The sequence below is a fragment of the Ictidomys tridecemlineatus genome, chromosome 6 (genome assembly GCF_052094955.1).
Source record: "Ictidomys tridecemlineatus isolate mIctTri1 chromosome 6, mIctTri1.hap1, whole genome shotgun sequence".
NCBI lineage: Eukaryota > Metazoa > Chordata > Mammalia > Rodentia > Sciuridae > Ictidomys > Ictidomys tridecemlineatus.
The window spans coordinates 121,898,162-121,914,899 of NC_135482.1; the positions used below are offsets into that span (position 1 = coordinate 121,898,162).

The 16,738-nt window shown below is 41.0% G+C and overlaps 2 protein-coding genes across 2 annotated transcripts in view; one reads left to right on the forward strand and one right to left on the reverse strand.

The window, feature by feature from the left end:
- The window catches only part of Fgf9 (fibroblast growth factor 9), a 34,746-nt gene extending 18,032 nt beyond the window's left edge, over positions 1-16,714 (reverse strand). The window contains exons 1-2 of the mRNA XM_005338606.5: positions 15,627-16,714; positions 6,585-6,688 (exon numbers count right to left, since the gene is read on the reverse strand). Coding sequence (XP_005338663.1) covers positions 6,585-6,688; positions 15,627-15,903 — 381 coding nt within the window. The 5' untranslated portion in view covers positions 15,904-16,714. The remainder of the gene's footprint in view (positions 1-6,584; positions 6,689-15,626) is intronic.
- Positions 12,497-14,524, forward strand: LOC120888405 (uncharacterized). Its single transcript, XM_040281324.2, has 2 exons — positions 12,497-12,921; positions 13,209-14,524. The coding sequence occupies exons 1-2, from the start codon at positions 12,872-12,874 to the stop codon at positions 13,768-13,770; spliced, it is 612 nt and encodes a 203-aa protein (XP_040137258.1). The 5' UTR covers positions 12,497-12,871; the 3' UTR covers positions 13,771-14,524.
- Positions 16,715-16,738: the final 24 nt, after the last annotated feature.

Sequence of the window (16,738 nt, forward strand, 5' to 3'; positions counted from 1 at the left end):
TTAATATAAATATGATTTGAATTATAGTTGTCAAGGAGGTGTGAGTATAAGGAATTCAGATCTAGTCTCATTTTTGCATATATTCAAATAACAAAATAAGTTAAGTCAATATAGAATCCTAAGGATCTGAGATTCAATCAATCACCATTGATGGACTCTATATCCACAGATCCAATAAATCAATCACAGATTAAATGAAAAATTACATCTATACTGAACACATACAGACTTTTTTTCCTGTTATTATTCCCTAAACAACACAACTATTTACACAGCTTTATATTGCATCAGGTATCATAAGTCATCTAGACATTGATTTGAAGTCTAAGGAAGGATGTTTGTGGGTAGGTTTTCTGAAAAATACTACACTATTTTTTTAAGGGACATAGCATCCACAGATTTTGGTAATATTCATGGTGTATCCTGGAACCAATACCCTGCAGATACCAAAAAAAAACTGTACTTTATTTTTTTTTGTTATTATTGTTTTGTTTTTTCTTTTAAAAGAGTTAATATTCTTCAATTCTGAAACAGATAGATCCACAGGGTTCCTCCCACTTACCCCACAATATGGAAAAAACAAGCAAAGAACTTCTGAAGCTGATAGAGCTTTACCCCAAAAAAAGACAACTGCCCCAACTAATATATGTATTAAAAGAAAGTTTGTGTGCATTAGAAACACAGGCAAACATTGGTTACTGATTAGACAGATTCATGTAAAAACAAACCTACTAGTAACACCTGTTTAGCAAGCACAAGTATCAGAATGATGGTAGGAATGGTTGCAAGGCATAGCTCTGAGATGGAAAGAACTAAGCCTGAATCCTGTGCAGCTATTCTGAGCCTTTGAGCAAGTTAGGTGGCCTCTCTCATTTTCAGTTTGGTAGTGGAATGAGATAACTCTTAGAAAAATACCTGGACTTTACAAGCATACAACTACAGAGTACACAGTGCTTTCACTGCATGATGCTCAAATACAGCAGACTGTGTGTGTACGTGGTTCAGGACTGGTTGAATAATTGGGTCAATGAACATTTACCATGTGCCAACTGCACATAAAGCACATGCTGAGCCTCTGGGAAATAGAAAGATTACAAAGACAGACACTCTGACTCCAAAATCTTCATCTAGTGGGAGAGACCAACAAGAATTAAAATTCCTGGGAGAATAAAATCAAGTGCTGTGAAGGGATACAAACAAGAGATGCTAGCACTTCCCAATCTGTGGGCTCTCTTCTGGAATCATTTTTGCAGATTTTACACTCCACGTTCCTACATCATCACAATTTTAGTGATTGCTATCTTTTTTAAGAAAACATTAAATACCTTTCATTAAGTTCAAACTTCTTGGAGATTTTTTTCACACCATTCTTTTTTTTCTCTTTCTGTATTTTTTTATCGGTGCAATATAGTTGTACATAATGATGGGACTGTTATTATATATTTGTACATGCATACAATATAACATGGAATTTTTAATAAGACATTTATTATAGCTATTTATTTTTGATGTTTTAAAGTATCTAGATAATGTGATAATTTAGATTAAGCTACTAAATGTAACTTTCTGAATCATATCTCCAGTCTCTTTGATACAAACAAAAGGGACATATATAAACCTGACTGTCTGATACTCTAATTCTCTGAGTGGGCACGTGTATCTGTGTGCATGCACATATGCGTACATGCACACATTCATGTGCAATCTAACTACTTATATAAATTTTCAGTAGGCAAAATATTCTGATCTTTACATTTGAAGTTATGGGCCCTATCTTGTCTTCCCTTCCTTTACTGAGTCTCCTATTCATCTCTCAAAGCCCACTTTAAATGTTACCCACACAAGTTTCCCAAGCAGTTCTTTAAACACTCCTCTGGGTTCTCTACAGTGGACTACAATGAATTTCACACTGCACTGAATTATTGGTAAATATGTTTCTCCCAACAAATTTTGAAGTATCTGTTTCATACTTATATTTTACTTACTATGCTAGACATGAGGTAGATATGAATGTCTGTGAAATAAATAACAGATGAATGAATAAATGGATGGATAACTTGATATAAGAATACAATAATCAAACTACACCCCAGAGTTAGAATTATTTAGGTTTTCCTAATCAAATTATGATACATAATTAGCAATATAGTTGTTCCTATTTCCACATTCTAATAGGATATCAGAATCCTACCTATTTTTCTAAAAAGTATCATTTGTTCACTCTGTCCTTTTAGATTGACTCTCAAAGTGAACTTGGGGTCCAAAAGAAAAGCTACACAGATGAAACAGTAAATTAATATTAAAATGCAAAAAAGTACATTTTAAATGAATTTCTGCTACACTGACACATTAATTTACTTCATAAAACTGATTCCTATGCCCCCCAAATCTCTTATTTACTTTCTTTTATAATGAAATCAGTCTTTTCAAAGTTCTTTTAGCATTTTAAAACAAAGTGTCACTTCAGTGTACTCAGCTTATGGAATGTCACATAGAGAAGAATTTCTTAAGATCCAAATTTTAGTGTATAGTAATAGAATGATCACATCTTTCTTTTCTTCTCTCAATCTCATCAAGTAAAAATGAGATATTTTTATCACTCTTTACTCCCACTACCACACCAGTTGTGATAACTGCAAACCCAGTAGAAAACCGGAGATTCTCGCCCCAGCAGAACAAGGTCTCCTCCTCAGTCTCCCCCTCACCTGCATAAGGTAGAGACCAAAGGGAAGTAACCTGCAGCCCAGGGAGCTTACCTCCCAGCTCCACACAAAAGAATATGGTAAAAAGAATCTCACTGCATAGACATTCAGGGTACACAAAAATCATCATGGGTGAGGCACATAAGACTCTCTAGTAAAGCCTAAAAAATCCAAACTGTAGAATTCTTGAGCTCCATCCAGAATGGAAAGTCATATCCCAGATGTCTAACTCAAGCTCATCATCTCAGATGAGAAAAATAAGGGCCCACTGCCTGCTCTAGTAGCAGACACAGAATGAGAATTCAACCATACTCTTGCCACTACCCTATCTTCTCTCCAGCTCAGCCATGTCCCCCTCGGGCTACACACATCAGGGACAACATAGACACAGTCCAATTAAAAATAGGAGTGGAAGACAGTGATTCTTCATTCAACTGGAGTTCTTAATACACATTGACCACATAAGCAGAGATACACTGAGGTCCATGCCTATATATCTAATGAGGTATTGAAATAAACCACAATTTTTAATTAATTTTATTCCCATGAGCATTTATTAAACACCTACGATGGACAAGGGCCCTTGCTATTTATTAGATAATATTAAGAGGAAAAATGTGGTCCACACCCTTTTGATCCATTAGTGGATACAAAAATTCATTTGGCAATACTATAAATTATACTGTTTCCAATATAATCATGGAAATATAAACAATGTATTACTGGGACCTGGAGGAAAACACAAGAAATTCTAACCAGAATAACTAGGGCTAGAGTTAGGGATGTGATGGAGGCTTTGCAAAAGAGGTGACATTTTCACTGAATCTTAAAAGGTGCTGCTTCATCAAGCAGAGAAGGGATTAGAAAGGCATTCCAGAGAAAGGGATTACCTTGACCATGTGTACTTGTCTGATTGCATGACATATTTGGAGAACATCAAATAGACTCAAATTATGTGGGGAAATGGTTACAAGAGATGATTCTCACAATGCAGATCCGGAGGAAAAATGGTTTATGAAAAGTATTGAATGCTATGCTAAACAATGTGAGCCTTATCTTTCCAAGGCAAGTATTGGAAGGGCTCTCCATGGAGAAGAGACATTTATATCTGAGTATTGAAGGTAATTCTGCCATTAATGTGGAGAATGAATTAGAGATGACAGATATTAGATACAGAGAAGCAGCCAAAAGTATGTTATGTTTCCACAAAGAAATTATAATATGGAAAAGTGTCTCTCAGAGCACACTTTCCTCAAGAGCAATTTCCAAGTCTGATGTTACTCTTTCATATGAAAAGGTATGTTTTTTCAAAAACACACATAGAAGAAGAGCCATTTTGCCTTTTCTTGGATTCCCTCCTTTGTCCAGCTGGGACTGTCAACTAGTGATGTGGCCATATAGCAAGGCACCTGCCTAACCTCTAACCATACACTTTATGTGCGCAAAAGCTCTAAACAAGGCTGTCAGGATTCACAGAAAATCTAACAAGACAGTTTGTATCCCCAAACAACATGCAAGATGGTGTTCTCCAAATTTCTACCTCCTGGGTGCCAGTTCCTGCAATATTGTCGCTGGTATTGGGTCCACATTCAATGTACTTCTCACCCTGCTCTAAGCACTGCCATTAATGAGAGCATACACAAGCAAGAGGGCAGCCATATGAGGGCAGCCATATGGTTGATGAAAAGTATTAAATGCTTTGCTAATGCAGAAAACCACTGAAGTAATCCAGATAGGGAGATGAGGCTCCACCTAGTCAACATTCCTACAGGCAACTTGCCTGAATACAAAATTAGATGTGCTCTTCTTGTCGACCAATAAGCCACAGGAGTCTGAATCATGCCGGTGATTTCATCTGACAGGCTGGTCAACTCTCAATTGGTGAGAATAAATATTCCAACAGGGCATGCAAGGCAATCTTTGGAGCAAGAAACAGATAATACAGCCCCTACTTGGATTTTCTCACTCATCATATCCTTTAAAAATGTTTACTTTGATGAATGTTTTATAAAATAACATATGAACTATAGTTTTATATATAGTTTTGAATAAATTAATATGTATATGTTGAGATACATAGTCAAAATAGCATCATTTGATGGGGTATGCATACAAAAGAAAAACAAGTTTGATGGGTTATGTGATCAGAAAAGTTTGAAGACCATTTTGATAAGCCCATAGCCCTTCCATCCACTTAAGGATAGAATTTCTGCTCTTAAAAAATATTTTATTGAATTGAACTGGGATCAACTGAATTAAATCCACATTACATACCTAAAAGTGAAATAATTGAGGGCATGAAAAAAGGAAAGCATCATTTTATATTTTTTAAGTTTAAAAGCTTCCTTCATCTTATATCTCATATATCTTTCTTTGTACTTGAAAGTGCAGACAAAAAGCCATTTAGGAAATGAATGTTTGCCTAAACCAAAAACTATGTTTAAAAATCTAAATTCAATTCTTTATTAACATTTTTTTTAAAAAATTATTCTCTTATGAAAGCACTTACTAAACATATTTAAAAATCTAAACCAATCAACCCATAGTTTAAAATTTTACCAAGGCAGAAAAGTCCTAACACGTTCTATGTGGTTAAAAATGTTGTGTTAGCCAAGCATGGTGGCATAGGGCTGCAACCTCAGAAACTTGGGTAATCGAGTCAGGAGGATCACAATTTCAAAGCCAGCCTTGTCAACTTAGTGAGACCCTGTCTCAAAATAAAAAATAAAAAGGGCTGAGGGTGGAGCTCAGTGGTAGAGCACCCCTAGGTTCAATCCCCAGTACTAGAAAAAAAAATGTGTGTTATATTCAAATGCAGGCCATCATTTCTTGTCATTTACAATCTTTGAATAAAACTTTAATATTACATATTTATACTACATATGTATGTGTGATAACGTTAAAGCAGTATATATAGAAAAACATTTGCCTTTCATTTCCATCAACTGAGGACTCCAGAACTTCTCCCAGTCTGAGTTTCTTTCAATTTTCGACTTTTCATAGCCTCAAGATTCATATTTCAGATAACTTGGATTAAATTCTCATTTGACCATTGATAATTCTAATAAAAACACTAAAAATCATTTTGTTACAAATTTTAATGTTGAAACACTAAGTTAGAATATAGCAATAAGCTTTTATTTGTATTCACATTTAGCAAAAATTAAGTCTCTACTGTGCAGCATGCACACATTTTAAGTACTGTACTTAGAGGAGTGAAGAGATACAAGGATGTAAAGTCATTCCCCTCCCTGCAGAGCAGAGACAAGGACTCTGTCTCATTCACAGTTACACCCCAGCACCCAGTATAATGCCTGGTACCTGGCAGGGCACAATATATACTTCATCACTGCCTCCCCCAGGGTCTTACAACCTAGGAAGGGTGGGAAACGAAACTGGAGGGAAAAAAGAAACTGAATACTTGCAAATAATTACAATGTTGTTATATTCTTATTCACATATAAGAATATCTGACAACAATTTCCATCTCCTTTCTCTCCTGGCATAATGGAAGTTTTATGTTGCTCAGAAAAAAGGTTTAGACTCACTGCATGGTCTATTTCTAGTTTTAATTACAATGCTTGGCAAAGCTTGGGAGATCATTTCAATTCATTTCAAAAATAACTCCCATTCAATACAAGAAGATGGGATTTTTCACAGTTGTGAATTTTTATTTACTTGATAATGAAGATGGTTTGGCATATAAATAAAGCACTTTCTTTGCAACTTTGGGTCTAGTGAAAATGCAGAGCTGATGATCTATTAATAAAAATGAATGGCTTACAGGCTCAGTTTCATTTCTAGTTCTTTTTAGTCTAGGGAAAATGCAGCTTAAATAAAACATGGGACACAGAAGCTGACAAAGTCTCTCCCAGTACTTACTGATCCATACAGCTCCCCCTTCTCGTTCATTCCGAGGTAGAGTCCACTGTCCACTCCACGAATGCTGACGAGGCCCACTGCTATACTGATAAATTCCAGAATGCCTATGAGACAAACAGCAGAAGACAGAGAACAGATTAGAGTACAGAGCTGATCCTCCAGAGTCTCAGCATCCCTGGGGGTTTACAAAGAAAGCTCAGTTCCCAATTTGAATAACTATGCATTAAAGAAGTAACACCTCTTTTAAAATCATTGCCTAAAAAAAATTTGATTTTGCAACTAAGGTCCATTCTACTATATTGATACAAAAATAGTTACCAATATGAGCCAGGTATGGTGTCTCACATACAGTCCCAACCATTTGGGAGACTGAAGCAGGAGAACTGCTTAAGTCCAGGAGTCTGAGGCCATCCAGAGTAACACAGTGAGACCCCATTTCAAAATAAGCCACCCAAACATCAACAACAACAACAACAAAAAAAAAAAACATAATTTACATAATAAAGAAAACATTTTAAAAATTCAAAAAAGATAATATCTATGTAGACATGATAAGGAATTATAGAATTGAAACACAGCCAATGAATATACTCTAATGACACTAAAAGCATAGATGAAGAAAGAAATGACCTACTTCCACTTTATAAGTGTGAAATTAAATACTAGTGTATGTGCATCTTGATCTTGGACTTCTCAGCCTCTAAAACTGTGAAAAGTAAACATCTGTTATTTAAACCAAAAGAGAAAAAGTTATTTGTGTATAGGTACATATCATAAAACATCCATTCAGAGAATGGTCTCATGTCACTCAAAATAACAGTATGAGGTGTTATCTAAAGTCTGGGTTGAAATTACTCAGCTCTTGATTGTATAACTTTATTGAGCTCCATCTGAAAAACTAAAATAGCACACACACACACACACACACATCCCAAATATCTCTGCTTAAATAAAGTATTGATTTTTTGCTGTGCTTATCTAAACCTCAAAGTGACAGTTAAGCAATTAAGATAGCACAATATTCTAGAGGGGAAAATGTTGGTTTCAAAAATACTCTTGACTTAAAATAGGCATGGGATATTATATCCCCAAACCAAATCAAAATAATTATCTTCTTTTATTTCCTCTTTCCCTTTGCTTACCTCACTAAGAATAACAACACCTAAGTCGAACATAAATCCAGAATTTTATTGCCACACAACAGCAGCTTCAATTTCCCTAACTGTATTGTTGTTTTAAGATGATAATCCCACAATATATTCAGGGCACTGCTAACATTCCTTGTATTCAGCCATTCCCCAATTTTGTTATAAATTAAAATGCTATACTTTGTATAGTCTTTGGATCAATGCATACACCAGATACTGAGTTCTCATTTTTAAAATATCTCTAAATATTGAAAAATTTACTTATGTTCAAGAGTTTAGAAAGAACTCAGAGCAACACTGTGCTATAGTCAGTCTCATGTGACTAATAAAAAAGCACTTACATGGATTTTTAAACAATTAATTTTGCAACTCTCACAAAACAGACTGCGCTGAAATCAAATGAAGACAAGAACTACATAAATCTAATAAAGCAAAGGATTAACTCAGAAGGAAACTCTATTCCAAGGTGATGCAAAAAAAGAAGAGCTATTTCTTCTAAAAAGGTATTTCTGATACTTTGATAAATATAAAATGTTACAGATTATCTCATGCCTAATTTACAGAATATCTATACATGCAAATTTATTTATTCTAAAATACAATGTGAAATAGTATATAGAAAAAGTATAAATCGAAATTATATATTATATTTTGAATCCAATCACCTGTATCTCTGTCATGGAAGACATATCTAAAACAGGTCAATTTATGACTAGCCTTCCCTATCTCACAAAGCAAACAAGAAGATAAATGAGGCAATATTTTCATGAGATTCATTTCACATGAGATGCACTCCCTTTTGGTGTAATCATTTTATTTCACTGTACCATTTCTAAATCATATGATTCAAAATAATCAAAATGTGACATTGTATTCCTATTAGGAATCTCATACACATGACTCTCTCCTCTGCTACCTGGAAGTGTACCACAATCTAGGTCATACTTATCCTGAAATTAGCATAAGGAGTTAATTCATATCCAATTTTCATTATAACATGAAATACAGAAAATGTTTTACCCCCATTTAGGTCCAAATGATTTAATTTACCAGGTCAATGAGGAAAGGTTTCATCATAAAACTAAAAGATACCCGTGTCCTCTAAGAAGGTATGTGATAATCTTTCTGTTTTCCCTAAACTTCAGGCAGCTCTGAGAACTAATAATGAGTATTAGACAGCATTTTCCACTAGGTGCAACACAAAACATGAGTTCACAAAACCATTTGACTGGCTGGTCTATAGATGGATAACAGTAACAACCATAGTGATCATTATAATAGCTAGAATAATTAAACACCTAATCTCTGACAAATGAGAAGCCTTTTCTCTTTCAGTTCACAGGACAACCTCAGACATTACAATATGTGCCTAGAGGGAACTGATATTTCAGAAGAGTAAATAACTTGCATCAAGTAATCATACTTTAAAGCCTATTTCTTTAACTAGTATGTATATTTTTATTTGTTTTTACTTTTCTTTCAGGTATTTGTAATTTTTGTACCACTTTCATACTGCTAAGCTCCAAAATTATTATTACTGCATAATTTGGAAAGGAAACCATTAAGATATCTATGTTAGGTTTTTTCTGGTATTGACAAGATAGCTAAAATTCATCTGACTTCATTTCTCTATTCAACAAACTGTTATTGAGGGACTATCATAAGCTAAACACCATGCCATTTATTGAGTATATAAAGATTAATAACATCTGGCCAATGAACTATACCATCAAATTGCTCACCAGATACAAAAGCCCTTTCTTATCTGTGAGGGATATATTCCTTGGTGACTGAAATCACACATAGTAGTACCAAACCCTATACATATTACATTTTCTCCTATACATACATACCTAGGACAAACTTTAACTTATAAATTAGGTACAGTAAGAGATCAACAATAACTAATAAAAAAGAAAACAATTATAAAATATACTATAATAAAAGTTATTCAAAACTTATAAACTATTTATTTCTGGAATTTTCCATTTAATATTTTCACATCACACTTGCCACAGGTTACAGAAACTGTAGAAAGTTTAAATGCAGATAAGGGGGACACAACTGTAATATAAAGAACAGAAAAAAAGATAACCATGGTAATAATGTGATGACTGCAAAGACAGGAAGATGTTCAGGGCAGCATCCAAAGGTGAGTGGTTCGCTCAGATTTGGGAAGGCAAGTCAGAGGCAGCTTCCTAAAAAAATACCTGAGATAAGTCTCTGAGGAGCTATCCAAGCGAGAAGGAATGATCTAGTGACCCCAAGTGGAAAAGATTGCATCATCTCAAACCACCATCCATATCTCTGCAGCTTCCTGAAAACAGAGACGCCAAAGAAGCAGCCCAAATTTTTATGAGGTCACCTCAGAGATCCAAGGGCAAATAGAAAACCTGGGTGTATGAGTCACAGCCTTTCTCCCACACCCAGAGAACACTGATGTTGTAAGGTCAGGAAGACCTGGCAACCTGGTAATGGAATCCCACCCCAACCACCCTGGAATCCTTATCCCTCCTGGTACCATGTTGTCCACAATGAACTCTATAACCTCAACTGAGCCAATTACACCCTTGCTGGGCCAGAGTTGGTGCCAGGCAAATGCTTCCAACCGTCCTCCCTCTAATACAACCCACTCCCATGTTATCTGTTTATTCACATAAACATGAGCAAGCACTCTGGACAGCACCGATGGTGCTGGATCAATAATGGCTTAGGAGGTTTCTCTGTAGAGACACTTGAATGTTTAATGATCAAGGGAAAAGAAAGGAAAAGAAGCCAGAGAGGAAGAAAGAGAATAATGAGATTGTGCCTAACATTTAAATTGTGGGCCTTACCTGTGTATCATGGCAGCTTGTGTCTTGTTCTAGCAGATACAATCTCAACACACTCAGCCTTAGAATGGCCACAGTAAGGGGTAGTGTGATGAAGTCACATGGGATACCCAAGGTCAGTGACTAGAGTCATCTCTCTATTCTCTTTCCCTGTAGCCAACAATTCCAAATGATGATTCTCTTATTGGGCCTCATATGGTCTGATGAGGTTCAGGATTGTCTGAGGACCATAAGAAACAAAGTCCATGCCTAGACTACTTCAAGAAAATGTTTACAGAATACGTTAGTCCTTGTCCCAGTCTCACGGCTATTAGTGATCAGCCTCAGAGCTGATGGCACTTCCCCAGCTCTGTCCAAATTATCCATTAGCCCCATGCTGGCCCAGCCTCCTACAGACCACCGGAACTGGTCCTCACCTTCAAGCAAGGCCAGCCATGAGAAGTGGGAGAGCAGACAGAAGCTGCCTTACCCTGGCTCACATTAAATAAGCCTTTAACCTAAAAAGCCCTCAACACTTAACAGATGTGCCCTCTGTTAAAATGCTCAAATGAGATAACAAAACATTTGCAGAAGGCAAATGTTATCTATAATCCCAGATACTAAGAAGGCTGAGCAAGAGGATCACTTGAGCCCTGGACACATACATACCTACACACACATATATGTGTGTGCATAAATACACACATAAGAGAGAGATACACATACACAGATTGTTGACAGAAACATGACATGCAGCAGTCAAAATGGATGATTAAGTCTCTTCCCTGAAGATGTTAACCTAGAGAAGCCCACACCAGGGCATCCAGTAAGTCCAAATCTGTAGCAACTAGAGCAAACCAGAGTTAATTTAGGAAATGACCAACTGAATGAGACGGAGAACCCCACCAATTTTTCAAGAATCTGAAGCGAGCCTAAAAACAGCCTCTTAAAAAAGGCAGCTTTTCTCTAGTAAGACACTGAAAAGCAAGACACAAAGAATAAGACTTCTTAAAGTGCAGAACCCTGGAATTAAGTTTTTTAAAGTTCCCTTTATTTAAAAGGAAAAAAGAATCACACCATCATATTTCTTTGCTCTTGTGCAATCTCCACCTGACACCTGATTCCCTTTGAATGTGGGCAACCCCAGTTGGGGAGCTCATCTGGGGTCCTGATAAAGTCTAGCACCATGCCAAGAGGTGAACCTGGTCCAACATTCACTTTTATTATTCAACATTACCATTGCCCCAATTTTCTGATCATCCTTTTCTCCTCTCCATCTAGCAAGGCTGGAGTGCTTTGAAAGTGAAAATACATAAATATATAAAAGAAAGACGCTTGTTCCTCCAGCCTATTACCTAGAGATACAATTCCCAGTTCTTCTCCTTGCTCAACCTTTCCTCTACACAGCTACCCTCAAAGGAAAAAACAAAGGGCTCCCTTAAGGTCCCACCTAAGTTGTCCCTGCTGCAGCTCCTGCTGGAACAACACTGACTCCCCCACCCCCACACCCCCTGCACTGCTGCTGCTGTGTCACAGCCAAGCTAGCCAGCCCCTGCAGTCACCTGCAGCTGCATGGGGGCGGCAAAAATCTTTTTTCCAGCACGTTTCCTTCTGCCCTTCCATTTCAGGTAGAAAATGCACCTTCTATTTTAAACAAGATGTAAACCCACCCCACCCCCCACCCAAAGCTACTCTGAAACTGAAGGTAAAGATGAAGTCCCCAGAGAGGAGCCAGAGGGAGTAGCTGGAGGCCTCTGCTGGGGGAAGGAAGAGGGTAAAAGGTGAGGCAGCAGCGGCTAGCAGGAACGCCAGGTGCGATGAGCTGCCGCAGACCCTCAGCCCCCTCCCTCTGCCCGCTAGCTCCCTCCACCCTCCGCATCGCGCCTCCGGGTCCTAGCGCCGACGCAGCCTCCTTCTGGGCGGGGCTGGAAGGCAGGAGTAGGAGGCTCCCGGCACACGCACCGCGCTGCAGAGGTTGCTAATATTGGGACCTGCCGCAGAGGCAGCAGCGGGAGACCGCGGCACTGCTGTCACCCCGGGGGCCCGTTTCTCACTGCAACCGGATGAAAGACTTAAATAACCCTCCTGCCTCACACTCCTTCCCCACCCCCACTGCGCACAGCCACCCACTCAGCTCCATCCAAACGAGGGTGAGTGGCACGGCGATGCGCTAGCGCCCTTCCCCCGCCACCGACACAGGGCCGACCTACTAGCTAGCGGCCCGGGCGCCACGGGTCCCCAACCTGGGCCGGGACTTCCGCTCTCCACCAATCAAACACCGCCCCCCCCCCACACACACACACACTGCCGAAGATCCTAAGGAGTAGCGATGTCACTTCCTTGGCGACACCTTTCTCCAACCTCTAGGATCGAGGAAGGGTGAGGAGATCCAGTTTTTTGTTCAATGCTCTCTTATTCGACCGCTGTACCTGTAGTCCTTTTCCGCTGACCCCAGAACGTGCCTCTCTCGCTTTCCCCACCCGCGTGGTCCCCACCCTTGCATCCTTGCTCTCCTCGGTGACAGTTACTGAATTTCTGGTGACTTGCTTTCGTGTGGTAAACGTCCTACCCTAAAGGTGACTGCATTAAAAAAATTAATAAAAAAGCCATGGGGGAGGTACGTGGAGAAGCCCCAACTACAACATCCTATAATCTCTCCACACCAGGGCACCATCGTGCTGCACCCGGGAAAATTCACACAATGAAGCTGGTCCCAGCCGGCCGGGACGCCCCTGCAGCTGTGCGCCCCCTCCATACCCTGGCACTCACCGCCGGCTACCCCCAGCCCGGAGGCGGGCACTGAAGTGGGAGCGCAGAAAAACCGGCCCGCGGAGCCCTACTCTTCGAAAGCTGTTAACAATAGCACACCGCCCCCTCCGCCCGCCTCCGCGGCCCTTTGTCCCTCACCCCTTCCCCTGCAGCTCTGACCCTTTTCCTCGCCCAGGGACCCCGACCCACCTCCCGGACCACGTAGAGCCCTTCGACTCTCCAAAACCCAGCTGCGCGCTTCAGAAAGAGGGGGAGGGACAAGGAATGAGACTGCGGAGCTCAGAGATCCGACCTCCAGCCTGTCCTCAGTCCCCGCCACCAACTCTCTTGCAGCGGCGCGCGCCTCCAGCCGTTCCCACACCGCAAACCACCGCGCTGCCCCGGGCGGCGGCTGTCAGCACTGCCAGACCTACACTCACACAAAGAGAAAGCGAAGGGACTGAACTTGGGCAAAAATGAAAACTCAGATCCTCTAAATTCGGTTAGAAGTGTGTCAGACCCTGCCCACCGCCCCTAGACACGAGTCGTCCCGGCAGCATCGGGGGCGCACCCGATCCGGGTGGAAAGGGAGTCAGAAACCGAGAGCGTTTAGGACCGCGCGGAGCTCTCCGGGCAGCCGCCTAGTGCGCTGCGGGGCCGGGGCGACGGAGCCCGCACCTGCCGGCCGCGAGCGCGGGAGGGCTGGGACTCGGGCTGCAGGCGCACCTAACTGGCCGCCCACGCCACACTCTGGCTGCTCGCGCTGCCAGGCTAGTGGCCGCTGGGGACTCGGACACACTCGCTCTCCCACCCACGGCCGCCCACCTCCTGTTGTTCTGGTACTGAATGCTAAGCACGGTAGCAGCCCTTAAAGCGGCCAGCTAGAAAAGCACTTTTCCTAAAGTTCCGTCTTCCCTTGCAACAACCAGAAGCTACGTTTACTTCTGGGGCGCTGGGAGAACAGTTACATTTTAACTTAATAATTGTACAGCTTTTTTTTTTTTTTTTTAAGCGGTGAGGGAAGAAGGCTAGAGAAATTTACTATTTACCGCTCTGGGCTCAGGCTCAGTAAAGATCCAAAGGAGAAAAAACTGGGCCTCGAGTATCTGAAACTATCCTCATCTCAGGCCTGAGCCCTTCTCACCTTCTGGCATCATCTACAGTCCAACGAAGCTAAACATGTAGTTTAGATTGTGCTCCACATCTGGCATTAAAGCATGAGGAAGAAAAATCACCACAGGACTTTGTTTTTTACGACCTAGTTTAAGTGTTGTCAGGTGGGTTCACTCAGAAGTTAACTCCTTCCAACAGTCTGGTTGCCCAAACTGGCGCTTAATTTAAAAAAAAAAAAAAAAAGTAAAGGGGGGAAAAATAAAAGCTAGATTCCTCCCACCCTAATCAGGACTATGTTGGTTGACTTTGTGCTGTAGGGCTAAAGGTGCCTCAGCAGGCACGTGTGTGCAGGCATCAAAACGGGCAGAGTCACCACCCTCCAGTCTGCAGCCCTCAGTGCTGAGTCACAAATACCCTCCTAGGAAAATGAAATCCTCGGAATGCCCTTTAAAATTAGCTTGCAGCTTTTACACGGGCATGCACACACTCACATCAGAGAACCATTCAGGAAACCCACACAGGGCTGCACACTGTAGAAATTAAAAAATAGAGGTTATAACTTGATAACTAGAAGGACAAACACCCCTGGTGAGCATTCTGTCCTTTCCCAAGTCATTTTCCCCAAAGCCTCTGTCCCTGCTATTCAGAGTCTAAAATATGACTTTAGCCCTCCTCCCAACAGAACAATCAGTCAGCAATCTTCGCCTACGGGGCTTTTCAGACACACTTGGGGGGAATAAACAATACAATTAATTTACAATTCAAGCAGAATACTTATTAGAGGAAAAGGGGAAATCTTAAATCTGAGCATAATATACTCACTGCCTTAAGGAAACTGAATGCATTTTTAAGTACTTAGTAGTTAATGATTAAAGCTTTAAACTCGTAGAATCAGTCCATTCAAAAGAAACTTCCTAAATCCGATCTTCCCATGTATTTGATGCAAAAGAACTAAGGACTTGTGTTATATTCATAGTCATGCCCTCTCTTAAAAAAAAAAAAAAAGGCCTTTCAACGTAGACTTGCATTGGTGCCAGCGACAGATCTGCAATTCCGGAGGCTTTTCCCCCCCTGAGCTGGCAAGGCAGAGAGAGAGGAGAGAGCGAGAGAGAGAAGAGAGGTCCCTTCCCGCACCCCCCCCCCGCCCAACCACCACCTTCTTCTTGGTAGTTACAGTCCAACATGTCATCGTATGGACACTATAGGGTTAATGGTATACCTACCAAAGCGGCTGTGGTCTTTCCTGGTTCCCTGGATAGTACCATTGGGGAAGATTTCTAAGTGAAATCCAGTCCTGCAGTATAGCTGCCTCCGCCTGAGAATCCCCTTTAAATGATCCAAGTCCGTGACTGCGGGTCCCCTGGGGAGCCCCCCTGCTTCGGACTGACCCAGGTGGTCACTTAACAAAACCGGGCTGTCCACCGGCAACACGGGTACATTCCCAAACGGTACCGCATCCTGTACACCGAAATAGTTCCCAACTTCACCTAAGGGAGCCATCAGAAGACTCGGCTTTTGGAGCACAAGAATAAACAATAATGATGGTGTCAACCCAGGAGATATTAGGCGAGGTATATCCAACTCCCCTCCCTTACTGCAGTTGCAGGGAGAGAGGGAAAAAAAAGGTTCTTTTCTTCAATCCATTAAATGCATAAATAAAAGTAATCTGCTGCTTCACTGGCACAGGTTCAAGGTCAAACCACTGATAGTCTAAGAAACCACCACTTTATACTCACACACTGACATATTGATAAGCATATCTATGTATCTCTATAGATAGATCCCCAGCTCTTAGCAGGCAGGAAGGTCTTCATCCCATCCGACCGTAATAAGGAAAAAAAATCCGTAGTTTCTCCATTTGCTTTGAGATCAGAATGACCATAGCAACTTAAATGCCTAGGCGTTATTATAGGGATTTTTAAGATGCACGGGCTACGTCAGAATTTACGGATCCTGACTCCAGGAAGGCATGCGCTGTTTTTACTCTCTAACCGACTCTGCAGACATCAGCATGAATCCTTCAAGGGGGTCAAAAAATCTCACGGTTGTGGCGGCGACAAATCTCCCCTCCCAGTCCCCCCTCCAAAAAAAAAATAATAATAATAAAACAAAAAGAAGGAAAAACTTTAGGCGTCCAAAGCTAGTATCCAGAAATCTCGAGAGGCTCGGCAGAGGTCCATTGGCTTAGAACCGGTGGCCAGCGGCAAGCGAGGAGAGCCGCGTCCGGGAGCTCGCGTGCCGCCCTGGCTGCCGCGAACAGGTGTTGCCGCGCCGGCTCGCGGAGCGTTGTAGCCGGGCGGAGCGCTCCTCCTGCGCAGCCCCCGCCGGCGCGCAG

Excerpts from the sequence above, each read along its gene's own strand:
- LOC120888405 (XM_040281324.2), top strand. The coding sequence starts at position 12,872 with ATGTCACTTCCTTGGCGACACCTTTCTCCAACCTCTAGGATCGAGGAA. Across the intron at positions 12,922-13,208 it reads ACCTCTAGGATCGAGGAAGG|GGCACCATCGTGCTGCACCC; the intron begins GTGAGGAGATCC and ends TCTCCACACCAG.